This window comes from Anas platyrhynchos, chromosome Z (genome assembly GCF_047663525.1).
Source record: "Anas platyrhynchos isolate ZD024472 breed Pekin duck chromosome Z, IASCAAS_PekinDuck_T2T, whole genome shotgun sequence".
Taxonomy (NCBI): domain Eukaryota; kingdom Metazoa; phylum Chordata; class Aves; order Anseriformes; family Anatidae; genus Anas; species Anas platyrhynchos.
The window spans coordinates 70,232,830-70,255,897 of record NC_092621.1 but is presented as its reverse complement, the minus strand read 5'-3'; the positions used below and the strand labels follow the sequence as shown (position 1 = coordinate 70,255,897).

General features: G+C 43.5%; 1 protein-coding gene across 3 annotated transcripts in view; it reads left to right on the top strand.

The window, feature by feature from the left end:
- Positions 1 to 22,981, top strand: part of ELP1 (elongator acetyltransferase complex subunit 1) — a 29,155-nt gene extending 6,174 nt beyond the window's left edge. For 2 of the 3 annotated variants that reach the window (XM_038170954.2, XM_038170956.2), the window contains 32 exons: positions 223 to 322; positions 1,168 to 1,258; positions 1,761 to 1,884; positions 2,535 to 2,625; positions 3,063 to 3,293; positions 3,387 to 3,557; positions 3,944 to 4,043; positions 4,208 to 4,390; positions 5,155 to 5,261; positions 5,766 to 5,869; positions 6,313 to 6,339; positions 6,701 to 6,754; positions 6,856 to 6,961; positions 7,610 to 7,725; positions 8,462 to 8,535; positions 9,165 to 9,243; positions 9,396 to 9,475; positions 10,354 to 10,494; positions 11,638 to 11,723; positions 12,348 to 12,496; positions 13,333 to 13,456; positions 13,901 to 13,998; positions 15,128 to 15,329; positions 16,702 to 16,763; positions 17,276 to 17,338; positions 17,483 to 17,543; positions 18,363 to 18,476; positions 19,193 to 19,304; positions 20,439 to 20,566; positions 20,958 to 21,112; positions 22,313 to 22,391; positions 22,837 to 22,981. In XM_038170954.2, coding sequence (XP_038026882.1) covers positions 223 to 322; positions 1,168 to 1,258; positions 1,761 to 1,884; positions 2,535 to 2,625; positions 3,063 to 3,293; positions 3,387 to 3,557; positions 3,944 to 4,043; positions 4,208 to 4,390; positions 5,155 to 5,261; positions 5,766 to 5,869; positions 6,313 to 6,339; positions 6,701 to 6,754; positions 6,856 to 6,961; positions 7,610 to 7,725; positions 8,462 to 8,535; positions 9,165 to 9,243; positions 9,396 to 9,475; positions 10,354 to 10,494; positions 11,638 to 11,723; positions 12,348 to 12,496; positions 13,333 to 13,456; positions 13,901 to 13,998; positions 15,128 to 15,329; positions 16,702 to 16,763; positions 17,276 to 17,338; positions 17,483 to 17,543; positions 18,363 to 18,476; positions 19,193 to 19,304; positions 20,439 to 20,566; positions 20,958 to 21,112; positions 22,313 to 22,391; positions 22,837 to 22,904 — 3,480 coding nt within the window. In that variant the 3' untranslated portion in view covers positions 22,905 to 22,981. The remainder of the gene's footprint in view (positions 1 to 222; positions 323 to 1,167; positions 1,259 to 1,760; positions 1,885 to 2,534; positions 2,626 to 3,062; positions 3,294 to 3,386; positions 3,558 to 3,943; positions 4,044 to 4,207; positions 4,391 to 5,154; positions 5,262 to 5,765; positions 5,870 to 6,312; positions 6,340 to 6,700; positions 6,755 to 6,855; positions 6,962 to 7,609; positions 7,726 to 8,461; positions 8,536 to 9,164; positions 9,244 to 9,395; positions 9,476 to 10,353; positions 10,495 to 11,637; positions 11,724 to 12,347; positions 12,497 to 13,332; positions 13,457 to 13,900; positions 13,999 to 15,127; positions 15,330 to 16,701; positions 16,764 to 17,275; positions 17,339 to 17,482; positions 17,544 to 18,362; positions 18,477 to 19,192; positions 19,305 to 20,438; positions 20,567 to 20,957; positions 21,113 to 22,312; positions 22,392 to 22,836) is intronic. The other variant, XM_038170955.2, reaches the window with a different exon arrangement.
- Positions 22,982 to 23,068: the final 87 nt, after the last annotated feature.

The following is a 23,068-nucleotide window of genomic DNA, read 5'->3' as shown; positions in this document are numbered from 1 at the left end:
CATACAGGAGGAACAGGTTGAATTGACAGACAGTTTTAATTCTAGCATTTCCTAAAATAACATTCTGAGTAGTGAATTCTAAACTTCAGTCTCACGATTGTTTAATGGGTTGGTTTCATGCTGAGCTTCTTGAAAGAGCTGTCTTAGCAATGCAGTCTGCTTAGATAAAGCCAGCAGTTTCCTTCTTAAGCATTGATGCAACTTTCTTTTGTACGACTTCAGGAAGTATCACCTACTTCAACCTGGGATGACAGCAGGCCTCGGGTGACATGGAGAGGAGATGGGCAGTTTGTTGCCGTGAGTGCTGTCTGTCCAGAGACAGGTATGGTACCAAATTCCACTGAAATACCAACTTGTTTAAAAGGCTTCTTAAGTGGAATTAAGAAAGGCAAGAACTGGCTAATGTCCGTGGTCACTTTGGCCACTTAAAACTGGGGATTTGAGCTAATTAATTGCTCCTTCCTCTATTTTGATTCAAGGGTTCAGAAAGACATTTTGTAAATGTGGTCTTTTGAATGCTTTCTCTCAGTTTGGTTTTCAGTCCAGTGAGAGGTCTGAAGAGTTTACTACTGAGTAGTTACTAAGTGAACTGTTTTTTCACCATCTCTAAGCCACTGCTTGAGCTCTAAGCAATCTCTTTCAGGTTCCTAATACCAAGTGCATGTGTCTGGGTGTTGCAGTACCCACAGTCCCTCATAGTAAGAATTTGGCCTTGCAGCCTTTATGTATTGATAATGCTTTTCTCCGGGTTTTGTAATTGTCTTCCATGATTGATATTCCTGAGCAGTTTAAATGTGTTTGGCCAGTATATTGAACTGTACCAAAGACCTATTTTTCCACTAGTTTGGGTTTTGACCCTTAGTACTTCGGATCAGGAAGATTTTGAATAATACAAGACAATTTAAATGTTTTGCTGAAGAGCAAAACAGCTACCACTGAGCTATTTTGAACTGAAATTCCTACATATTTGAGTAGAGTCACTCAATTACTATGAAAGAACTTCCTGAGACAGAAGTTTTGATGTGCTGTTGTTACCCATAAGGTGTACAAAAGCAATATCCTTTCTATTCACGAACATCCGAATTTGCTCTCCCACCCTCATGAAAATTAAGATTCTCTTCCCGGTATTTTCTTACACCTCTTTCTCCCTGCCTTCTCAACTTCTAGGTGCTCGAAAGGTCCGGGTGTGGAACAGGGAGCTTGTGCTGCAGTCAACAAGTGAGCCCATCTCGGGATTAGAACAAGCACTGGCCTGGAAGTGAGTAGCAATGAACCTGTGTAAGGGCTGCAGAGTGCTTGGTTTTATTCCCTAGCCACTGCTTTTTGCTTAGCATTAATTTCATCCTCCCATGTTTATTTTTCTCAAAACTTGAAGAAGGCCATCTTCTGATCCATCATGTGGAAGGGTAGCCCCATAAGACCTGAAAAACTTGCATTACATGTGGGAAGAAGGGATAGATTCTCTGCGCTGTCTCAGTATCAGGTGGTTTGGGATTTAACTGTGTGAAAAGGAATATTACAGGTGCCTTTGCCTGTGCTGACACTTACCTGCTCACCTGAGGATGTTAGGGACCCTGTGAAACATTTGTGCTGCACCTATGACTTCGTCTGAACAGTGCTGAGGAAGACAGATCTCCTACTGCCCTTTTCTTCATTTCTCATGTGAAAGCTTCCTCTCTGGAGAGAGGGGAGATGATTGGTGTTTAAAATGACAGTCAGTGATTGTGTGAGCAACCACTGTTTTTTGTTTTTTTTTTAAGGCCCTCTGGAAACTTGATAGCATCCACGCAAGAAAAACCCAACAGACATGATGTGGTTTTCTTGGAGAAGAATGGACTTCTTCATGGGGAGTTCACCCTCCCGTTCCAGAAAGGGCAGGTCAAAGTGAGTGCTGGGTCTGGGCTTCTTTCATTAGACTGTAGTGGAGAGGAAGACGAGATCTCTATCCAGATTCTAAGAGGAAGTTTTTGACTTTGCACTTAGTGCTGGTCCTAGTGGAAGAGAGAACAGTCAAGATACAATGCCTTCTGCAGCTTTCAGTACAGAGCAAAACTGGGGTGTTGTACCCCTAGGGTACTGCTGGCCTCTTTATACTTGATATTAGGCAAATGCTTCAGAAATGCCATTTAGGATGCCAGCTCATCCAGGAGTGAGGTGAAATAACTCACATTGTCCCAAATAATGTAAGTGAAAATCTGCTACTAAGGCGTTGTTTCAACTTCTGCCTTTGGATGCTGAGAGGTCTTTTGGCAGACCATTTCTCAGTGCCAAGGTCAACAAAGAGAGTTCTGCTGTCCCATTCGTGTATAACCTCTTCAGCTGTGTACAGCCACTGTGATGGGTTCTGCTTCAGGGTGTTTTGCTCCAGCTGTCAGGAGCTTTGCAATATGCAAGTACTGTGTTAGTACATTAAGGCATGTACCTTACCTTGTTGAACATAAGGAGTAACTCATGGTCTTGAAAACTGATCTGAAATATACCTAGTCTTGGCAGAGGCAGCAGTATCCAGTAAGAGCCATCTTTTGTTTCTGCAGGTTAATGAACTGCTTTGGAATGCAGATTCCACGGTCCTGGCTATATGGCTGGAAGAGCTGAAGACTGAAAACTCCAACCCAAGCAGTTACGGTGAGAGTGCTCTGTGAAGCTCTGGATTTTACACTTGCCTGTGAATGTGGTCAGCAATGGATATCCCTCTGCAGGAGAGGAGACTTTGGGATGGCTTATCTACAGCTTTGAGATCCTTCTGCAGGTCAGGAGGAAACGCTAGCTAGCTTGAGCTCAAAGCATCTCCCAGGTTGCTGTATCTGAAGGTGGTATTACATGGAATGCTTAGGGTGTGATCCCTTCCCTTCTCAGAGAGGGGAGATAGAGGAATTCTAAGATCGACTCCTTTGATCAAAATCAGGGGTTAAAATTTTCTTGTGCTGGGTGTTGTATGACAGAGCCCATGGTCTGGAGGGTGAAACTGTTAAATCACCTGCAGAAAAGCAGTGGGGAGGGTTTGAGATGGGTTTCAAGTAGTAATCTCTGGTAACCTTATTTTATTTTTTTTTTATCTATAGTTCAGCTATGGACCACAGGGAACTATCACTGGTACTTGAAGCAAAGTCTGCATTTTGGCAACATGGAAAAAAATAAGCTGGTGTCACTGCTGTGGGACCCAGTGGTCCCATATAGGCTGCATGTGCTCTGCCAGGGCTGGCAGTACCTCTACTATGACTGGCACTGGACCACAGACCATGGGATGGGGCAGAACAGCCAGCACGTGGCAAATGTGGCTGTCATAGATGGAGGTAAGACTCCTGCTTTCAGTAAAGAACCTAATAAGAGCCTTTCTGACATTTGAAACCTGTTACATCTTGGTTTCTTTCTGCTTTCTTCCACAGATAAAGTGCTTGTCACAGCATTCCAGCATGCTGTGGTGCCTCCACCCATGTGTACCTATGAGCTTCAGCTCAAACAAGCAGTTAATCAGGTCACATTTCACACAGATCCTAAACATAGTGGAGACATGGCTGTCCTGGATGCTGATAACAAGATCACTGTATACAGATATGGTGAGAGTATGTTTCACTATTGTTTTTTAACAGAAGCCCTGTCCCTGACACTTGGAATCAGTCTGTCATTAGCTGTACAGGGTCTGTCTGAGCTGCCCAGCACTTCCCGAAGCACTCCGATGAACAGGGTAATACTCAGTGTGCTGCTGGACAACAGACCATTGCCGCAGCCTCTCAGTTATGCTTTGTGACATTACAAGGTAGTTCTGTTCCTCAGGGTGAATGTTAATAAGGAGGAGGATGTGCCAGTTGTACATGTAGGGGTGGTATATTTTATATTTTCATAATCACTTTCTGTAGCATCTATGTTTTTTTTTATAAGGATGAAAATGGAAGGGACTCTGTTGGCAGAATGTCTGAACTCTATTTTGTTCTGTGTTTGTTAGGACAGAGGACAGTGAAGGACCCCGCTATCAGGTTAGGAGCTGTGGGTGGAAATGGATTTAAAGCCAATGTGGAAACGCCACACCTGGATAAAACATACAGGTAATACAGAACTAGTGCAACTGCAGAGTGAATTCCTAGCCATGCTGTGTGTCTCTACAGCCAGGCTGTGCCTAGGAGGATCTTGGCTTTCTGCAGTGTGGTTTTTGATGCGAAAACTAAAATCGAGTTCTATTTTCTTCACAGTCTTTCTTATTTCATGATAGGGTTGATTTGGGCAGCAGCGCTGATGAGATGATGCATCCTCTTGGGCTCCGATGCCTGACCTGGCTGCCAGATGACAGCTTCCTGGTGGTCAGTCAGGATCAGCATGCTTCTCAGTCTGTCCTTCACCACCTGACTGCAGCACCTCATGTGACTGGAGCTGAAGAAGAGCACCTGAATTTACGGTACAAGAGATTGCAATTGTGGGTGAGGTCTGAGAGTGCCTTGGGGCTTAGAAGGAATTCTCTCGTGCATCCTGGAGGCTGTTGGGGGACTGGCCTTGGGGGATTTGGCTGTCTTCCTGCAGGAGAACAAAACAGCTCATGAAGCTGCCTGCATGTAGTCCTAATGCCTACGCCCAGCCTAACAAGACGTAGTATGCCAGCATGCCTGTGTCAGTGCAGGATATCTCTATTACCTTCTCTGAAGTCCAGGCCCTTGGAGCAAGTTTCTCAGTTCTACCCTTTGTCCACATTACTAAAGTCCAGAGAGGACTGGTAGCCGTTGTTATTCCTGTCTTCCTCCTCCAACTAACTGCTGGTCTTTGTGCAGTCAGCATGAAAGGAAGCCAAGTGGGCTACAAAAATCTGCTTCACAGAGAGATCCTGAGAGTCACTTTCTGCAGCACTTACAAGGCAAAGGCAGGGTAATTTGCATGTGAACTGTAGATTAGAACAAAAGAAGTGTGGGTTTTGCAGAGTGCTGTAAGTGTGCAGACAGTGACTAGCACAGCGAGGCAAACACTAATTGACACAAGTTGTTGGTGCTCTTTTTTTTTTTTACCAGTGTCAGCTCATGTAAGTGTGAAGGATATAAGGATTTACATGACAAAGATATGGGTCCGGGCTGGAGATCTACACCCTCCACTCTGGCTCCAGGAAATGGAGGATTGGCGTTTTAAATGTATCCGCCATGACTGATGCTCTGTGTTTTCTGTACCTTGCTCCAGGTTGTCTGTGCCTGTAGATGGAGAAGTGATAAGCCTGTGCTGCAGCCCAGTGACCAAAACTGTAGCTCTACAGCTGGCCGATGGACGGATCCTGAAGTACCTCTGGGGTAAGCTGGACCCTTTTAAGGCCCCCTGGCCTGAGGTATAGTTGTTTTTAAAAAAATAAATAAAATCTTAAAACATTTAATGATGATTTGACTTGCAGGAACATGGGTGACCCTTGATAGCGGTTAGTGCTGCATTTCATGCTCCTTCTAGCCCCACAAATTGATTAAAATTAGTGATTTTCAACTGAAAGCAGTTAATGTTATTGAGAATGATAGCTCTGACTTTGTCATTTGAAAAGATGACAGGTTTAGAGGCTTCAGAAGTGGTGACTGAATGCCACATCCTTGGTGCTTCTTGTTCTGTAGTGGAATAAAGTTGCTTCTGAGCCTCTAGAAGTTACCACCTTCTATTTTGCCATGTGCTGGACTTACATTTTAATATTCCTCCTCTCCATGTCAGATAATGTCAGATAATTGCAGCTGTGGTTTCTTGGGATTTATATTATGTGGCTGTAATGTCTGAATCTTAGGCTGGAAAACAGTCTGATCTTCTTTGCTCTTCAGAGGCTTCTCCTCCAGTCCTTGAGCCCTGGCAGAGTAGCAGTGGCTGTGCTGTCCAGTTCCCCCAGCTTTGTGTGCAGACTGCTCTTACGAGGATCGGTGGTGAAGTAAGTAAGACTGTGAGCAGTTTGAACTCCTAACTTACTTGTTCTCTGTGTCAAACGTGCACCATAATTTTCTGCCCAGGTTCCAGTGATACTTAACTGGGTTCTATGTAAGGCCCTATGCAGATCTGACAGCACATCTTTCCTTGTCTTCTAGAGTGTTTCTGATGGCTTGTAGGTAACATCCAATCTCCCCTTCCTGTTAATTTCATGAATAATCTAATTGAAAAGCAAGAAATTTCAATTCTAAGATTTTCATCAGTCACTGCTGTGCTCTCTGTGAAAACAGCATTTTGCTCTGTTTTATCTGAAGCTATCCTTTTAGCAAATACATCTGCTCTGAGTTACTGCAGATCTACTGCTAGCAGTGTTTCCTGTACCTATCACAAGAAACCATCGCCAACAACAGCTTAAGGAATGAATAGCTATTTTGCTGCTATTTTCAGGGTTTCTTTCCTTCAGTGGGTATCCAGGTGAGTGCGGTATGGAGTTGCTTTAAGCTCTTCTCCTCTGTACTAGTGTCTATCCCCTGTTATTTTGCACCTAAAGCTGCTAAATAAAATAAACGAAATGGTCTGGTGTGGCTTCTGCTTTTGTTATGTTTCTGTGACAAGGTAAACCAAGCTAGTTTTCCATCCAGAAGTATTTAAAGACACTTAGGTAAGCCCTCCTGGAATAGAGATTGCCTGACTTCCTATCCAGCTTTTCTAGATCATTCACATGAGGTAGTTGATACTCAGTTGTAAAGCACTTGAATCCATTACCAGTCACTGTGGTGAAACACTGGAGATTGAGACACTGATTCCTTACACTTGTCATCCTTTTCATTTACAGGAGGTGATCTTGGGCCTCACTGATCGATGCCGTTTTTTTGTTAATGACACTGAGGTACCAAAGCATTTTCCACTTACTCTGTCCCCTTTTCCTCTGCCAAAGGCAGATTTCCTTTTGTGCTCTGTACAGCAATAAACATAGTAATTTTTCTACAGGTTGCTTCCAACATCACCTCATTTGCAACATACAATGAATTTTTGTTGGTGACAACCAACTCCCACACCTGTCAGTGCTTCTGTTTGAAGGACCTAACAGTGAAAGGTAAATGCTAGTTCTGCCATGGCCATTGTCTTGGACCTGCGATGTGTCCCCATTTTTCCACATCCAAACCTGCTGTATTTGGGTTATTTCAAAGCAGCTACTTCAAGACAGAGGAAGAGAGCTGCTTGCAAAAATCTGCAAGAGAGGAAGGAGCATGGGAACTCTGGATATTATACATTCCTCTCAGGGAGCAGGATTTGTCCTATGGCTGTTCCTTCCATATTTTCAACAGCTTATCTCTGCATTCTCTCCTTCCCTGCATGTCCAAAACTAGAAAAGGTGCTCTGGTATTCAAGGGCATGTGGCTGAGAAGGGATCCCAACAGGAAGAGTTTCTGTCCATTAGGGAGATGAGGCCCTCATGAGGGTCAGGATGACAGGTTATTGGCGCTCTACAGCTTTCAGTGCTCCTCTCTCTGGTGCATTAAGCTTTATGTTCCCGGTGTATAGAGGGCACACCTCTACTTTGTACAGCACTGCTCAGCGCTAAAAGGTTCTCGACCTGCTTGCAGCCATTAAGGACCATTGATGTGTTGTTGACTGAGCTGGGGAAGTAGGAGCCCTTGCAGAGCTACACAGGAAAGCTGTCCAGGTGGCACTGTGCAGGGGTGTGTGTGTGTGTGTGTCTGCTAATAACTGCTGTCTTCAGCCCTTCAGGCTGGCCTGAGCAGTGCTGCAGTCCCTAACAGCGAGACACTGCGCAAGGTGGAGCGAGGCTCGCGTATTGTCACTGTTGTGCCCCAGGACACAAAGGTTGTGCTACAGGTCAGTGCTCTGCACATGTCTGCTGAGGTTTGCTGTGGGGGTGTAGAGGGCAATGTCTCGGTAGGTAGCTGATCAATCTGCAAATAATGCACACAGCACTACAAAGCTGATCTCCTGTGCTGCTGCAGCACAGCACTTCCAATCTCTAGGCTAGATATGGAGTGATTTTGAGCATGTCTCTGGGAGTTAGTTGGAGCACAGGCAATTGTGTTCATACCAAACTGGGGGTGTTGTTCAAATTCCTACTGGCTGAGGCAGATTAATGTTTCGTATTGTGGCCTCTCCTGTGAATCTCAGACCCGCCTCTTAGTACTTGCTGTATGTTCTAGCAACCCTCCATTAGATTCGGCATCAAATTTGTCCAAATTTTGGAGTGCTGTGCTCGTTCTTGAGAACCAGCAGAGGCTCACAGGACGTGGAAGGATTCATCTGTAATGAACCTCTGGAGGTCTGTAGCCTAACATCCTCTTCAGAGCAGCAAGAAGCTGATAGCTAGATTAGTTTGCTCTGTGTTTTGTCCTGTTGTGTGGAGTCTAGCCTCCTGAGGAAGGAATGTTCCTGAGCTGAGAGAATTTTCAGATGATTCAGGTTAAGTGAAACTGTTCTTTAAAGTGAACAAACAAGCACATAAAACTGCAAATAGCAGACAAGCCTAGAAGAGTTAGCCTATCCTCACTTTGTCTTCTATGTAGGCTAAGTAGCTACAAGAAATAATTATGTGGATCTTATGCTATAGATGCCAAGAGGAAATCTGGAGACTGTTCACCACCGAGCTCTGGTTCTTGCCCAGATTCGAAAGTGGCTAGACAGGTAAATGGTGCCGGCATATTCTGGTCTTCCCTCCCCCATGCTGAGCTGTTTAGAGCCCATCTCTCGTAGTGCTGCAGAAGGACGGGAGGCTGGACTCAAAGAAACTGGCTTTCTAGGTAGGAATGAAACTGTTTCTGGGTCTACCACCTAGAAATCCAAATTTCGGCAGTCCTACCTGACTCACATTTCACCATTGAGGTGCTTATTTATGTACTAAGACTGAGTGGGTGGGAGAGATCTTGGTCTGCTCCGTTCTCCAGACATTTTAATCTCTTCATGACTTGCTTGCTATTTCTCATGTTGTATTTGCTAAATAATTCTGTTCAAGTTCTCTGAAAGAGAAATTGTTCCATTAGACTTAAGTGTAGTTCTCTAAGAGAGGAATATAAAAACTCAAAGCCTGTCCCTGACCTACTGCAACCTGATCTACTGGTCCGCTCAACTGCAGAGGCTGGCAGTGTAGAGGATTGACCTCGCACGGTTTTTCTGGAAGGCAGTCTACGTGGCTTGTTGCCTAGGCTGTTGTTCCCCTCCAGCTGGGTCTGTAGTTACCTCTAGTGAGCTGCATCTGTTTGTGGATACTATACCTATCCAATATGTAAACTATCCCTCTTGACTCATTCCCCCAGGCTTATGTTCAGGGAAGCATTTCAGTGTATGAGGAAGCTGAGGATCAACCTCAATCTTCTCTATGACCACAATCCCAAGGCAAGTATGCTCAGTTCTGTTGTGTCCTTTTCCATATCCATCTAGTCTGGTTAGATTCCTTCATCTTGTACATTCAAAGAAGGTCTTTGAACTTGCTCCTGTAGTTCCTGTACTTGTCAGAATAACAGTAGTAATACTCTTGTTCATTTCAGGTATTTCTGGAAAACGTAGAAACCTTTATCAAGCAAATAGATTCTGTGAACCATATCAACTTGTTTTTCACAGAACTGAAGTGAGTATAATTCTGCAAATGGAAGTATGCATGTAATTGGTGGTGGATTGTTTTGACAAAGTATTGGCAGCTGTTCAGTTTCAGTGGAAGGACTCAAACAGAAATCTCATGTGCTGGGTCATAAAAACTCAAGTGAGCTCGGTTGTTTCAAGGACAGTAAGTGTATCTTTTGGGGAATTTCAACTTGGAGGCAATCATTACATTTCTCCACTAAGGGATTGTTAGGACACCATCTGCCTGCTTTGACTTGTCTGCTGGCTTTCTGTAGAAGGACAAATGTTGACAGAAAAGGTTTTGTACCCCTATAAAGAAAGGCATGACAGCCCTGTTTGTCTGAAGCCAAGATACTTGTTTAGATTCCCAAATCAGACATCCTGGTTTCTTTCTGAGGTTGAGTGACAAAGAGGTTTTAAAGCACTGGAAGCTTCAAGAGTTCTCAGGCTTGCTGAAGTAATTTGTTTGGGAACTAGAGCTAACACTCGTCTTCTCTGTGTTTATTTTCAGTTTTGACCTGACCTTAAATCTTTGTCTAGAAGTAAAATCAAATTACGTAATTTTCAGAAGTGTTCTTTGCTCAATGCCTCCACAGTGGATTTAGTAGAATGCAGCTGTATCTTGAAAATATTACCTTCAAAGTTTTTTGTTACTACAGCAGCTCTGACCAGTTCTCGGTTTTTTTCAGTACCTCATTTGGCTAAGAATCAATTGGGATGGATAAGAGATGTTAGAGAGCTTTCTGGTAGTGTGGCAGATTGTTTGTCTGCACTGAATGACATATGAGCTATTTTGTTTCTGCGTACATTTCTGTGTTTTAATGTTACTGTCTTTGTACTGAACTATGTGATGGACCAGGCTGGTATTTGTGTCTTTTTATTTAGAGAGGAAGATTTCACAAAGAGCATGTACCCGACTCCGAATGGTAGCAGTAATGCTCAACCACGTCAGCATCTCAATCAGAAGAAAGTAAACCTCGTATGTGATATGATGAGAGTTGCCATGGAGCGTATTGACCCTGAAAAGTGAGCATTTGCTTATGGTGAAGGAACTACTAGAGAGATTTCTGTTAAATCACTAGCAGAAAAGCGAAGCTGTCCTTAATGTCAGTTATTTTGCTTTGGATCCCCTGAGGTGAACCTGTGCTCTGCAAAGCCTGTATCGCCGTACCTTCTATCTGCTGAGGATACTCTTCTGAAAAGCACAGCATCTAATAATTCCAGAGATAGCAAAATATCTTTTCCCTGAAGTATTAAAGAAATAGACGCAGGACGCCTACAAGGGTTTGAAAAACACACAATTTAGGAACACTGTGTGACATGGGGGATGGAGGGAGATGAGCAAGATTGTCATCCCAGGGAAGTGCTGGCTTTATGGAGCAGATGGCATTTCAGAAAAACCTCAGCTGTTCTGTCTGAGACTGAATTATTTTTGTAAATCTTCAGCTGTATTTCTGAATGGTTACCTTTTTGTCACCATCCTCCTTGGATGAATCAAGACTAGGCAAAAATTAAAGGGTGGGAAAATAGGATAATATCAGTGGTTGGTGAAGCAGTGTTAAATCCTGGGCAACTCATGTGTGAAACAGTGGATACAGCAGCAGCCAACAGTGGGTTGTTGCTGTACCTTAAAAACTAAGACACTTTACAGCAAACTGTGTTGGTAATCAAAGCATTTCCTTACACGGGAAACCTGTTTTGAAATAGTACATGTGAATAATATGAAAGTGGAAATAACCTCCTAGAAAGCTTTCATTTTTATTTAAAAAAAATAAAAAAGCCAAATTTAATCTGGAAAATTACACCCAGCAATCTGAGCTTTTTGATGGGTGTTACCTCTCCATTCATACTGGCTGGCATAGCAAGAAAGCTCATTCTACTCAAAACACACCTCCAGTCTTGCAATACGTTTGGGAAAATTTAATTTAAATTAAAAAAAAAAAATTAATTTAATTTAATCTAGTCTAATTTAAATTAAAAAAAAAAAACTAAACCTCTTTGGTATATTTGGTTCTCCTCTTGTTCTCTGTTTTCATTGAAAAAGCTTGAGTAGTTTTTTTCTTTCACAGAACTGTAGAATGGTTTGGGTTGGAAGGGACCTTTAAAGATGGTCTTTTCTTTAAAGAAAGTGTTGTCTCATTTTTTCATCTACTGCTTCTGTTTTTTTAGATACTGCCTATCAATACTGACAGCACATGTAAAGAAAAATCCTCCAGAACTGGAAATTGCTCTCCAGAAGGTTCATGATCTTCGAGGTGTTGTATCAGGAACACAAGAGTTGAAAATATGTGGAGTTTGAAGCTTTCATTGTTAGCATGGTTTACCCTGAAAATTATTTTAAGGTGGCTGTTCGTGGAGGTTGTCAGAAAAAAGAAATGTTCCTGAAACTAACTATGAAACTTGAAACTGCTGTTAATAGAACAGCAGTTTGTCAGCTAAGACGAGTAGTTTTGTACTTACCCTTCTTAAGTTTTGTGCTTACCCTTTGCTCATTCTTTGTCTAGGTATGTCAGCAGACAGGCAAGAACTGGAGCTGTTTTGTCTTTCAGCTCAGAACCGAGTTTCTCCCAGCATGGAGTAGGAGGTTTCTGTTCTAGGTCCTGGTGCCTCAAACTGTTAGACTGTGCTTTTATTCTGTGCTGATACTTCTGACTTGTCACCATAGCACACTGCATAAATTACTGTGCTTGGGATGTTTTTTGAAGCTGTGTGGGAAAGATTCTGCAAACAGCCAAGTAACCCCTCCTGCAAGGTGGAGTGAGCCATCAGTTTAGTGGTCTTTATGTGGTGTTTAAGGTTGTGCTAGATACTGCATCCATCCCTCAGACCAGTGTTCCACTGCTAATGATGTGACTGATGTTGTGTTTCTTTCATTACAGAGAGCATTTCTCCAAATGTCACAGCCGTGAGTGCAGAGGAAGCACTAAAATACCTGCTTTTCCTTGTGGATGTCAATGAATTGTATGATTACTCCCTGGGCACATATGACTTTGATTTAGTCATCATGGTGGCAGAAAAGTCTCAAAAGGTCTTGGTTTATAGTTTCAGTGAACAGTTTTTCTTTCCCAAAGGTTCCTTGTAGTTTGTGAGTCAGCCCACATGTTTTATTAGTCGTGGTTCTCTGCACAGGCAGGATTCCAGTTGCTCAGGTCCTCTGTGTGTTTGGGGTGATGCGAGGAACATGGCATGCCTCTGCATCTATTAGTACTTTCTGAGCACAATTTAGGGAACTTGTTTGTGCTCAGAATGATACAGGTCTGTTCTAGAGCAGCACTGCAGAGTAGGGGAGGACTGTTGTCTACAGCATTGTGGCTGCATTCTAGTTCTGTACTCTTTCAGTTTTTGCTTAGTTGGTGGTGGCTACAACAATAGTGTGTATCTTCCAGCATCTGTAACTTGAAGTCTCAATGAAAATCCCCGTCAGGATCTTCATAGAGTTTCCTGGTGTTACAGCAGAGCCTGTTGCCTGTCAATTAAAACATCCTCTTTGTGTTAACGGGCTTAAAACACAGGAATGTGATTTCCATGACTTCTGGTGTGGAAGATACCAGGCAGCTGTATAAAGGCAAATTTACATATGATAATAGCTAATAGTAAACAATATTCGGTGTGATGCATATCAAATACGTGGGACTTTTCAGTATCAATAGTATCTGGATACTGCTGAAGTTTGTGGGTGAGCCTGGTAATTTAAGTTACCAGGCAAGAGTACATACGCAGAATTGATTCTCCAGGATGGCTTACATTTTAATGAGAAATTTTCTTTAGTGTGTTATAGTTTAAAATTTGAGGCTGTCAGCTGTTGAAGATGGGGGGTGAATCTTATCAGACTAACTAAGCTGCTGTTTTTATTATTCTTCACAGGACCCAAAAGAATACTTACCCTTCTTAAATACTCTCCAGAAGATGGAGACCAATTATCAGCGGTACACCATAGACAAACATTTGAAGAGATATGCAAAAGCTCTTGGACACCTCAGCAAATGTGGTAGGTGTCCTGCACATGCAGCATCTCTAAGAAATTCTGTAGTAGAACATTTTTGTTTTAAAGAATCTTTGGGGGGAAATAGCTGAAGAAGGAGAATTTCACAAGGTCATCTTCTCTCCCGGTAATGCTTGGCTAACTTTTTCTCCATAGCTTGGTGCAGGGAGAAAGGTGGGCGTGTGTTTACTGTCCTGTGATCGTGAAGCATAAGCCTTTGTTTTCTTCCAGTTGCTGTTGACTTTTCCCCTGTTAACTCTGCTGGCAAAAGTGAAGCAAACCTTAAGAAAGTGAATCCCTTGGGTTTAGAGTGATAGAGTAGGTGCACTTACGACTTTGCACTAAAGCACCTCTTGTTGCTTCTTAATAAAATGAACCCAGACTGGCGGGGGTCCGTGAGAGTCATGTACTTTCTCTTTTGTTGCTACAAAAAATAAAATATCTCTGCAGGTCCTGAACACTTTTCTGAGTTTCTGAACTTGGTGAAAGATCAGAATCTGTATTGTGAAGCCTTGAAGCTGTACGCCTCCAGCACTCAGGAGTACAAGGTGTGTAAGCATGTGTAGCATGCAGGTTTTTAATTCTCTCACATAGTTGTTTGCATATCCCCCACACCTTGAGTGAGGGCAGGAGTGAGACAACAGTCACTTGCATTCAGGTTTCGTAGGGCGTTGCTCCTCCTGTGTTGTCTGAGACCTTTCTCCAACATACCTGGAATTACTCTTAGCACTGAGCCTGCTAGGTCTGGTCATTGAAAGAGTGGCTGTTACTTCTTTGATCTCATGTCCAAGAGAGCACCTGGGAGTTTGGTTTCTGCTGCGCTGTCTTGTGGTGTACTCATCTTGATGTTTGTGATATAGGTTTTCTGTGTAGCACTTGCAGGTTGCATGGGGACATTTTGTTGTCTGTAAAGTATTCTGGAGAGCGTTAGAGAGCTTGAGGCACTCTTAGGTGTGCCCTTTTCTAGTATGTAGGGTCCCTTGTAGATTTCAATACTGAAGAACTGTAGCTTGCCCAAGGCTATTGTCAAATGTAAATGAATGCATTTAATTTAGATTTTTTTTTTAAGTACACAACAAACAAGCCTTTGTAAAAGAAGTTGGTGAAGAAGTAAGAAGGGCGATGCAGAAACTTGTCTTTCTGCAGCAAAGTAAACGTAGAAAGGTCTCTCTCAAGAGAGATTTATTTCTGGCTTAATATGGAGTCTTTTCTTCTTTCTGTATTACTCCAGTCAAATATATCATCCCCTTCTTGATATAGATTGTGAGCTTTGAATAGTCTGGAGAAGCTGCACGTATTGATTTTGAACAGCCTGTGCCTACAGAGTTTGAGGGCCTGCACCCTCCCTTGCCCCAGTCTTTGACTCCTAGGGTGACATGGTTCAGGGAGACCTAATAAAAATTACTGGTTGGAGTAGGGAAGAAGGGGCTGATTTCCTGCAGTTTGTAGGTTACCCAGCTTCAGAAGTTAGGTATTTCCTTATGTCTCTTACTTTAGTACTGTATGAAAAGTCTGCGCGCTGATCAAAACCCTTCAGCTGATAAAAAGTTTGAAATGAGGTAGAATATTGTGCTTGGAGGTTCCTCAGGGGATGATGTCCATTTAATTCTCACTAGTGTAGGACTGCTGCTGACTCCACAGCTGATTTCTTACTTCTCTTTTGTCCCTGTCTTGCAGGATATCAGCGATGCATATGGGGAGTATTTGATTCAGAAACAGCTTTATGAACAGGCTGCACTGATATTTGCTCGGGCTGGCATCTTTGCAAAAGCACTCGATGCATTTCTGAGCAGTGGCAGCTGGCAGCAAGCCCTGTGCATGGCTTCACGGCTTGGTTACACAACGGATAAGCTGTCCAGACTGGCACAGAGCATGGCAGGTAGGCTTTGAGAGGGTGGAGGTGAACAGACCAAAACTGGCTGCTTTTATTTCTCGTTTGTTCTGATTTTTCATTAAAATCAGAGAAAACTTTGCTCTTCAGTGTTTTTCTTAAAGGACTGTAATTCCCATGGGTTTGTGTGATTGCACGTCACCTTTGTTTCTCACAGGAACCAAAAGATGCTGGGGCTGAGCTGGTTGGCACCCCAGAGTTGCTGAGCTAGTTGTGGCCTTGGCTACCCGGGGCTGACTGGTTCTTGCATTTTCCTTGCAACCTGTTGCTTAACTGCTGTTCCAGATTGTTTCCTTGGTTAACCTCAGGGAATGGAGATTTTTTAAAGCATCTGACGTGACTGAGTCCTTCAGATGTCGTTCACACAGATATTGCCTAGTCACAGACTGTAAAGGCTGTTGCAGAATTTGGTGCTCCATCTTCATGTTTTCTCCGTAATGCCTGCTAGCGGTCAGGACAGGCAGGTACACATAAAGCTACGTGTGGTCCTACTGCTGAAAAAAAAGATGGGTTGTCTTAAGAGTTTGTGCTCACTAAGAAACATGAGGCTTCATGCATGAGATGTGTCGTGAGCCTGGCACGTATTTCAGCAAGAAAATGGAGCATAATCCTGGGTTTTGCTGTACTCAGAGGCAGAGTTTATGAAGAACCCCTTAAACAGTGGGAATGGCTTCTGGGAGTAGTCTTATATTCCAGTATTTTCTTTTTCTATCACTTAATGCAGTTTGGATCCTTCATGACTTGCCTTTAACGCTTTTTCTAGTGCCCCTCTTAAATTACAACTGTAGTTTAGCAGGATGAGCACAGATAAGCTGTCTTCAATGCAATTTGCTTAGGTAATTTCTTCCTTTTTTTTTTTTCTTGGCCCTGTGTATCATTTTCTCACTTATACCCTAGCAGAAAAGCCAGTGCTAAAGCTGGTCCTAAGTTTTAAGAGACCATAAGTCCTGAATCCCATAGGTTTGATGCTTCCTGGTTATACCACAGAGAGCAACAGACATAATTCTCCCAGCAGATACTGAGACTGTGATACACTGAAGCTTTCAAGAGAGATTTCCTGTTTACATCCTGCCTTCCTCCACTTAGGGGACTCTTCACAATTTCTGTCTAAAACTGTAGGGGAGAGGTTCTTCAAGTGCCTATGAGAGACAAGAATCATCAATTTCACAAGCAACTGACTGATGATGATACAGGTTAATGAATTCTCGACATCAGGCAGCCCTTCTTTTTATCATGCAGATTAAATAAGTGTCTGAGCAGGTAGAAGGTGCTACAGTGAGTGGGATGTTCCTGTACTTTATTGTTTTGTAGTCGAAAATCCAGCTGCTCCTGAAAAGCTGAACTCCACCTTTTCTCATAGGAAAACTGGTTGAACAGAGAAGGCATGCGGAGGCAGCCATGCTCCTGGAGCAGTACGCTCAGGTAATGTGCCTCTCCTGTCTGTGCCCCAGCAATATCCTCTGTCCAAGATACACTCCATCTTTTATTTTCTCTGTTCTCCTGGGCTGCATGTGACTCCGTATGGGCTGACTACAGGACAGTCTGTGCCATGAGTTCCTTTCGGAATGGCAGAGAAGGTCTGGGTGATGCAGCAATCGGAGTAGATGAATGCTGTGTCCCCAGGTTTTCTACTCATGAAGTTACTTCTGCTTTGGTATGAAAAGGTTCAGAAAGCTGAAGTATGAGTGCTGGAATAAAGAAGTATGAGTTCCAGAGGGACTTTCCCTTCAAAAGGGGCTTTTGTTGTGTGTGTTTGTTTTGTTTTGTTTACTTTTAATGAGAGCTTTTTGTTTGTGTCAGCACTCCAAGGTACTGGGCACAGTACCTTGTACTATTCTTGTGACTGATGTTGCTGAGTAGAAGCACGCATCATGTAGGTGCTACCCAAATGCGTACTACTAGCATCAGTAGCAGCAGGTGCTCTGTCTTTCCAGGACTATGAAGAGGCTGTTCTCCTCCTTCTAGAAGGGGCTTTGTGGGAAGAAGCTTTAAGACTGGTAAGGAATTTCAAATCTCAAGAAACAGAAATACTGTCTGGATAGCAAGAAGTGGATATAACTATTTTTTTTAAGAGTGCAAGAACAGGGATGGAGTCCAGGTTAGATCTCCAAATAATATCTTGTTTCCTTTTCCTGATTCAGATTCACAAGTATGATAGGCTGGATATCTTGGAGACCAACTTCAAACCTGCCGTCCTGGAAGGTAAATCTGTGCACAAACCTGAAACTTTGCTGTGCTGTGGAGGTGGAAGGAGGTCTTCTCTGGGCCTGTGGGAAGCCATAGCACGCTCGTACTGGAAGCTGTATGGAAGGATGCTTTGATTCTGCCCAGCTGATGTTGGCCAGTTAGCTGCATTTGGCAGCATTCTACTGAATGTTTGAAGCTCTGCAGTTGCCATAGGCTCTTTTCAGTTTAGTTAAGCTTTTGAGCTTTTTCAGACTTCACAGTCACAGACTGCAAAGGAGTAGGTGTTTACATGTCTATGAACAAGGAAAACAGCCCTTGTTCCAGCACACAAATGTGTGGTGGCAGATTTATGGGCTATGAAAACTGCTGTTTGTTAAAGAAGCTCTTTTGAAAATATTATTTGATACCAGTATTCTCTCTTCAGCCCCGGAAGATGTTTGATAGCTGTCAGATGTTCTTTGTTCTCATGCTATGGGCAATAGGCTATGTGAGTTCAGCAATATTTTTGTTTAGCTTGAACCTAATTAATGTAAAGAGATGCGTTCACAGAACTTTCTTCTCTTCCTGTATTTGAAACAGACTCCTGTTCCAGAGATGCTTGTCTAGCCAGTTGGTTCTTTCTGCACCCAGCTGCATTTAAGTTTGGTGTGCTCTTGTACTACTAGCTTTGAATTTCCTTCTGCTTGAGTCCTTTTGGGTGCTTTACACCTGACTTCCAAGGTGCTTGAAGGACTGTGTTTCTTCAAGCTTCTTGTGTAAGAATGCTCTTCTGACTCCCTTGTACAAATGTTCATGTTCTTACCTTGGATCTGATCTTTTTTTGTTATTGAGCAGCCCAGAAAAGTCAGCTGATGTTCCTAGATTCTCAGAAAACAGCATTTCTTCGCCATAAGAGTCGCCTGCAGGTAGTCCGAGAGCTGAAGGAGAAGGCTAGTGAGAGCCTGCATGGTTTGTATTGAAATGCATGTGACTTTCTTCTGCATAAGTAACTGTGATCATCCCCTTTTTTTAATTTTGTGGTTCTCATTTACCCTGATGGAGCTGCGGTGTACCCTCTTGTAGCTTCAGTGGTATCTACCACCCCAGAAACAGCATTCTTCTCACCTCACCCCTTGCACCGTAGTTGAGGTGCAATTGTTTGACCTTGACCCATTCCATGAAGAGCTTTATTTTCGCTGCTATCTGTGTCACAGCTTTCCTGGGATAAGAATGCTAAACACAACTGAGAGCACTTCAGAATGAGACGGCACTGTCTCCACAATGGCAGCTTGCCTGGGTCAGACCGTGCTCAGCACATCCTTTGTGCTGAGTACCTCCTAGGCATACTCACCTGCAAGAACACACTGGCTTCGGGAAAGTTTTCTGAAAGCAGAACATTCTGTCCTGGTCCAGATCTGCTGCACTGAGATTGTCATCCCTCTGAGTGTGCCATTGAATAATCACAGTCCCTGCCAAGGCAGAGGAGCTGCGCTCTTCTCACAATTTCTCTTTCTTCTTGTGTGCGGGCTGAGTGGGCTGAGAGCCGCAGGGCTCTGGTGCACCGACAGGTAGAATGAATCTGCCCAGGCTGCTTTTGCAGAAAGCCACATAGGTTACCCAGAGAGAAGGCTTGGAATAACTGTGACCTTTTTCCATGCTGTGACAGTTGTTAATGTGTTTTGCAGATTATGAAATGCCAAATTGCCCAGAATTGGATCTTTTCTCTGAAACCAGCAGTGTTGTGACAGCTAGCGACATGAACAGCAAATACTCACACAGCAATTCAAGAATATCAGCGTAGGTATCTGCTTCCAAATTAGATGGTGGCTGCCCTGGCATCAGCCTTTATTTGGGAGGGCAGTTTGCTCATGTTTGGCATGCTCTTCCTAGCAGCTGTACATGCCTTGAAACTGTTTTAATTACAGGCATTTCTTGGTTATTTAACTCTTGTTGGAGGGAAGAGAGCAGAAAATGCCAGAAGCTAGTAGTGCAGCAGGAACTGAATGCCCAGCAGAGGAGCTGTGAGCACAGGCTCTGTGCAGGAGCTGGCTCTGTAGGCAGCTGGCACGTTGCCAGAATAGCTGGTTGTGGGAGTTTTGACACAGGAAGTAGGCAGAGTTTCTCAAACATTAACAGCTTGTGCTCTTTGTCTTAAGCTTTGCATTTTAATAGTTGGGGCTCATTATATAATTTCATACCTGTTCTCTTCCCACAGTGAGCTTCTGTGTTGCTTTTGAGTGCTCTTCATAATATAAGCTGCAGTGTGGGGCGGGCTGTGTTAAAGGTTGGTGTAGTTTGTGGGGCCACTTCTGGACTCCCTAGTTGAAATCTTGAAAAGATAGAGCTGTGGAAAAAACATGTTTTTTTTTCAGGTCACTTTCTGTGCCTCAGGTGAAAAGAGAATGCAACCATAGTATTCAGCATATCTGTGTCAGAGTGTGCTGATCATTTTGTGTCATTAGGTAACTAATATTGGCCTCTGATTAGAAGTTGTTTCCCCGTGGAAATGGGCCAGGAGCTGGGCTGTGTTAGTGCACGGCTTGTGGAGATAGCAGAAATTAAAATGTGCACAGGCAAGCACAGACCATGGCACCAAACTGTTCCAAGCGGAGTTCACTTTTGCCTGCTAGCAACTGTTGTCAACCAATTTACCCTACTTTGTGCTTAGAATGATGCTTTGACCTTGCTGGAACACAAAGCAGTTGTGTTTGTAGAAGAGAAACTGTAGGACAGCTTCCCAGCCCAGCTACCAACTTGTGTTTCAATACTGATGCAAAGATGCATCAGCTAACATACAGACAGACCCTTTTTACTGGAGAGACTAAGGGCTTAGGTAACAAGTTGCATGCATGCTGTTGACATATCTTCAAATTCACCCTGTTACAGCTAATCCTGTTGCACACAGCAGAATTAAGCATCCTTCTTTTCCAGGCGATCCTCAAAGAACCGGCGCAAGGCTGAACGCAAGAGATACAGCTTGAAGGAGGGGAGTCCTTTTGAAGATGTGGCCCTTCTGGAAGTCCTGGGAGAAAGCGTCCGTGCTGTTGAGAATGTGAAAGGTAGGATGGCAGTGATCTTAATCCACTCTCCAGCTTGTGAGAGCGGCCAGCCTCCTGCTCTTCATAGATATGCTGAGGAGAGGAGCTTCGCAGTGAATAAAACTGTCTGTGGTGGACTTTTATTCAGTTCATCTTCCTCTGCCAGGTGGAATAACTAATAGTGTGAGCTCTCCTCATTTGAAATCTTGGGAGCAGGTAAGTGAGGACCTGTCAGTGCCATGAGAGGTTTAGCTCACATTTTGTACTCAGGCGCTCTAGCAGTTGGGTGGGGACAAGGAACCAGTTCTGATTTGTTGCTCCCTGTCCTGTATCTCGATACCAGAGCAATACAGCTGTTTATTTCACACTCCTATGTTAAATATCATTGCTTGGTATTCTCTTCACTCTCCAGGAGATGTACACATCCTTCTGAAGCAGCTTGTACTGTTTGGTTTTGATGAGCAAGCTGTGGGACTGCAGCAAGTCCTCGAAGAGGTTTTGCAGCTGATGGAAACCTCGATCCCAGAAATCTGGACTCCAGATGTGCAGCAGAGTTCTCTCAACCCGGTCCGTGCTCATCTGCAATACTTTTGATGCCTGCTGTACAATACCAAGTAATTGGTAGTGCTTTGCATTCTCCAGCAAAGAACACAGAATCCTTCCCTGGCACTCCAGTTCTGCCCCTTTTTCTACAGACTTTAAGTAGATGCAATGTGTAGTACATTATAGAAGTGCTGCAACTTCTGAATCAGTACGCCCTAGATACGTGTGACAGATACAGCCTGCTGTGTCTGTCCCACTGAATACCGTGTTGGACATGATCATATCCTATAGGGCATGTGTTAATTTGTCCTCATGACTTCTTTTCATAAGCTCTTCCTTAAGCAATTTCCAGAACAAAGGAACACTCTTTTCTTTTCCAGCCCTATTGGTTGAAGTGTTAGCATAGCTTTTATGTAGTGAAATAGTGGTTGTCCATACCATTATTGTGAGATGAAAAGCAAACAGATTGGTCAATTTGATCTGAACCAGAGTATCATAAAAAGTATACTGCAAAAAGGTGAGTTTTATCAAGCTCCTAAACTTCAGCTTAACACAGAACCAGGAAATCATGAGGACTATACTAGGTCCTGTCCAAAGTAAAAGTCTTTCTCTGTAATGAGTAGTTTCTGAGCATTCAAGGTGAACACAAGATGTCCCCCAGTATCTTTTCCCTTGCCACTGATTAATCTGTCCATTTAAGGGGAGATTAAAACTGCTGAATGTGGTTGTAGGAGCTGAGGCTCCCCAATGAACTTCAAATGTTGCTGATTCTGTAATGAAAGTAGTCCTGCCGATTCATGACACTTAGAATCACAGAATCATTAATGTTGGAAAAGCCCTCCAAGATCATCAGGTCCAACCATCCCCCTGCCACCGATGTCACCCACTAAACCATGTCCCTAAGCACCACGCCCAACCCTTCCTTGAACGCCTCCAGTCACAGTGACTCTATCACTTGAAATGCTGCAAAGAAGTAAGTGCTGAGATGAAAGTTCTGTATTCCGAATGTTGACCCAAAGCAGTTCTTTCTGCCTCTCTGTCAGCTTTTCTGAGACATTTCTGGGCTTTGATCCTTTATTCCTGATCGCTTTGAGCGGTGGGGTCTCCTGCAGCCAGCTGCTTTTGCTCCTGGAGTCTAGCCTATCAGCAGTTTTCTTTGTAGGCAGCCGTGCTCTCAGCCTTCCTCTGTACAGGTTGGAACATGGGTATTACTTCTCCATACAGGTCCTGGGTCCCAATTCAACTGCTAACAGCATTATGGCTGCCTATCAGCAGAAGAGAATGCTGGCTCCTGTTGTACAAGGTTAGTTCTGGCTCTGGGTTAGGTGTGGGTGTGAGATGTCAGCAAGGCCAGCGAGCACTGAGGCTCTTCAAGCATTGACACCTGCCAACAGCCGCAGCGTTTCTTCAGCTGTAGGAGTTTATTGCTTTACCTTACGGTGTCATCTTCCTCGCGACAAGTGAGCAGTCTTCTTAACAAGGTTTTATTTTCTCTGAAGTCCTGCATTAAAACTACTGCCTGAATTGCCCTCTTCCCCATTAGTCCTCAGTTCTCTTCCCATCTTCCTTTACTACTCCTGGAACTGCCAGGAAAAAGTCCTCCAGCAGACTCCTGGCTGTGAACACAATGTTAAGGACTTCTCAGTGTTATCTGATGGAAAAGAAAGCAAATTAATTAGTTGACAGGTCCCAGAGAAACTGCATTGCTGGTACCCTGTGCTCTGACATTTCTTCTCTTTGCCTTTCAGATCCAGAGCTACTCATTCCACCAAAACTCAATAAAAATCTACAGTGGAAACTGCATCTTCTGCAGTAACTAAAAGCCAAGGAATCCTAGAGGACTCTGAACTGTTACTTTTCATTATTATTTCATTACACCCTTATATAAAACCATTGTTGTCCTGCCGTTCCTGCTCTGTTGCTCATGGGGCTGTCCCTGCAGGCGATTAAGCTGTGCCTGTGACCCATACTGCATCGTGC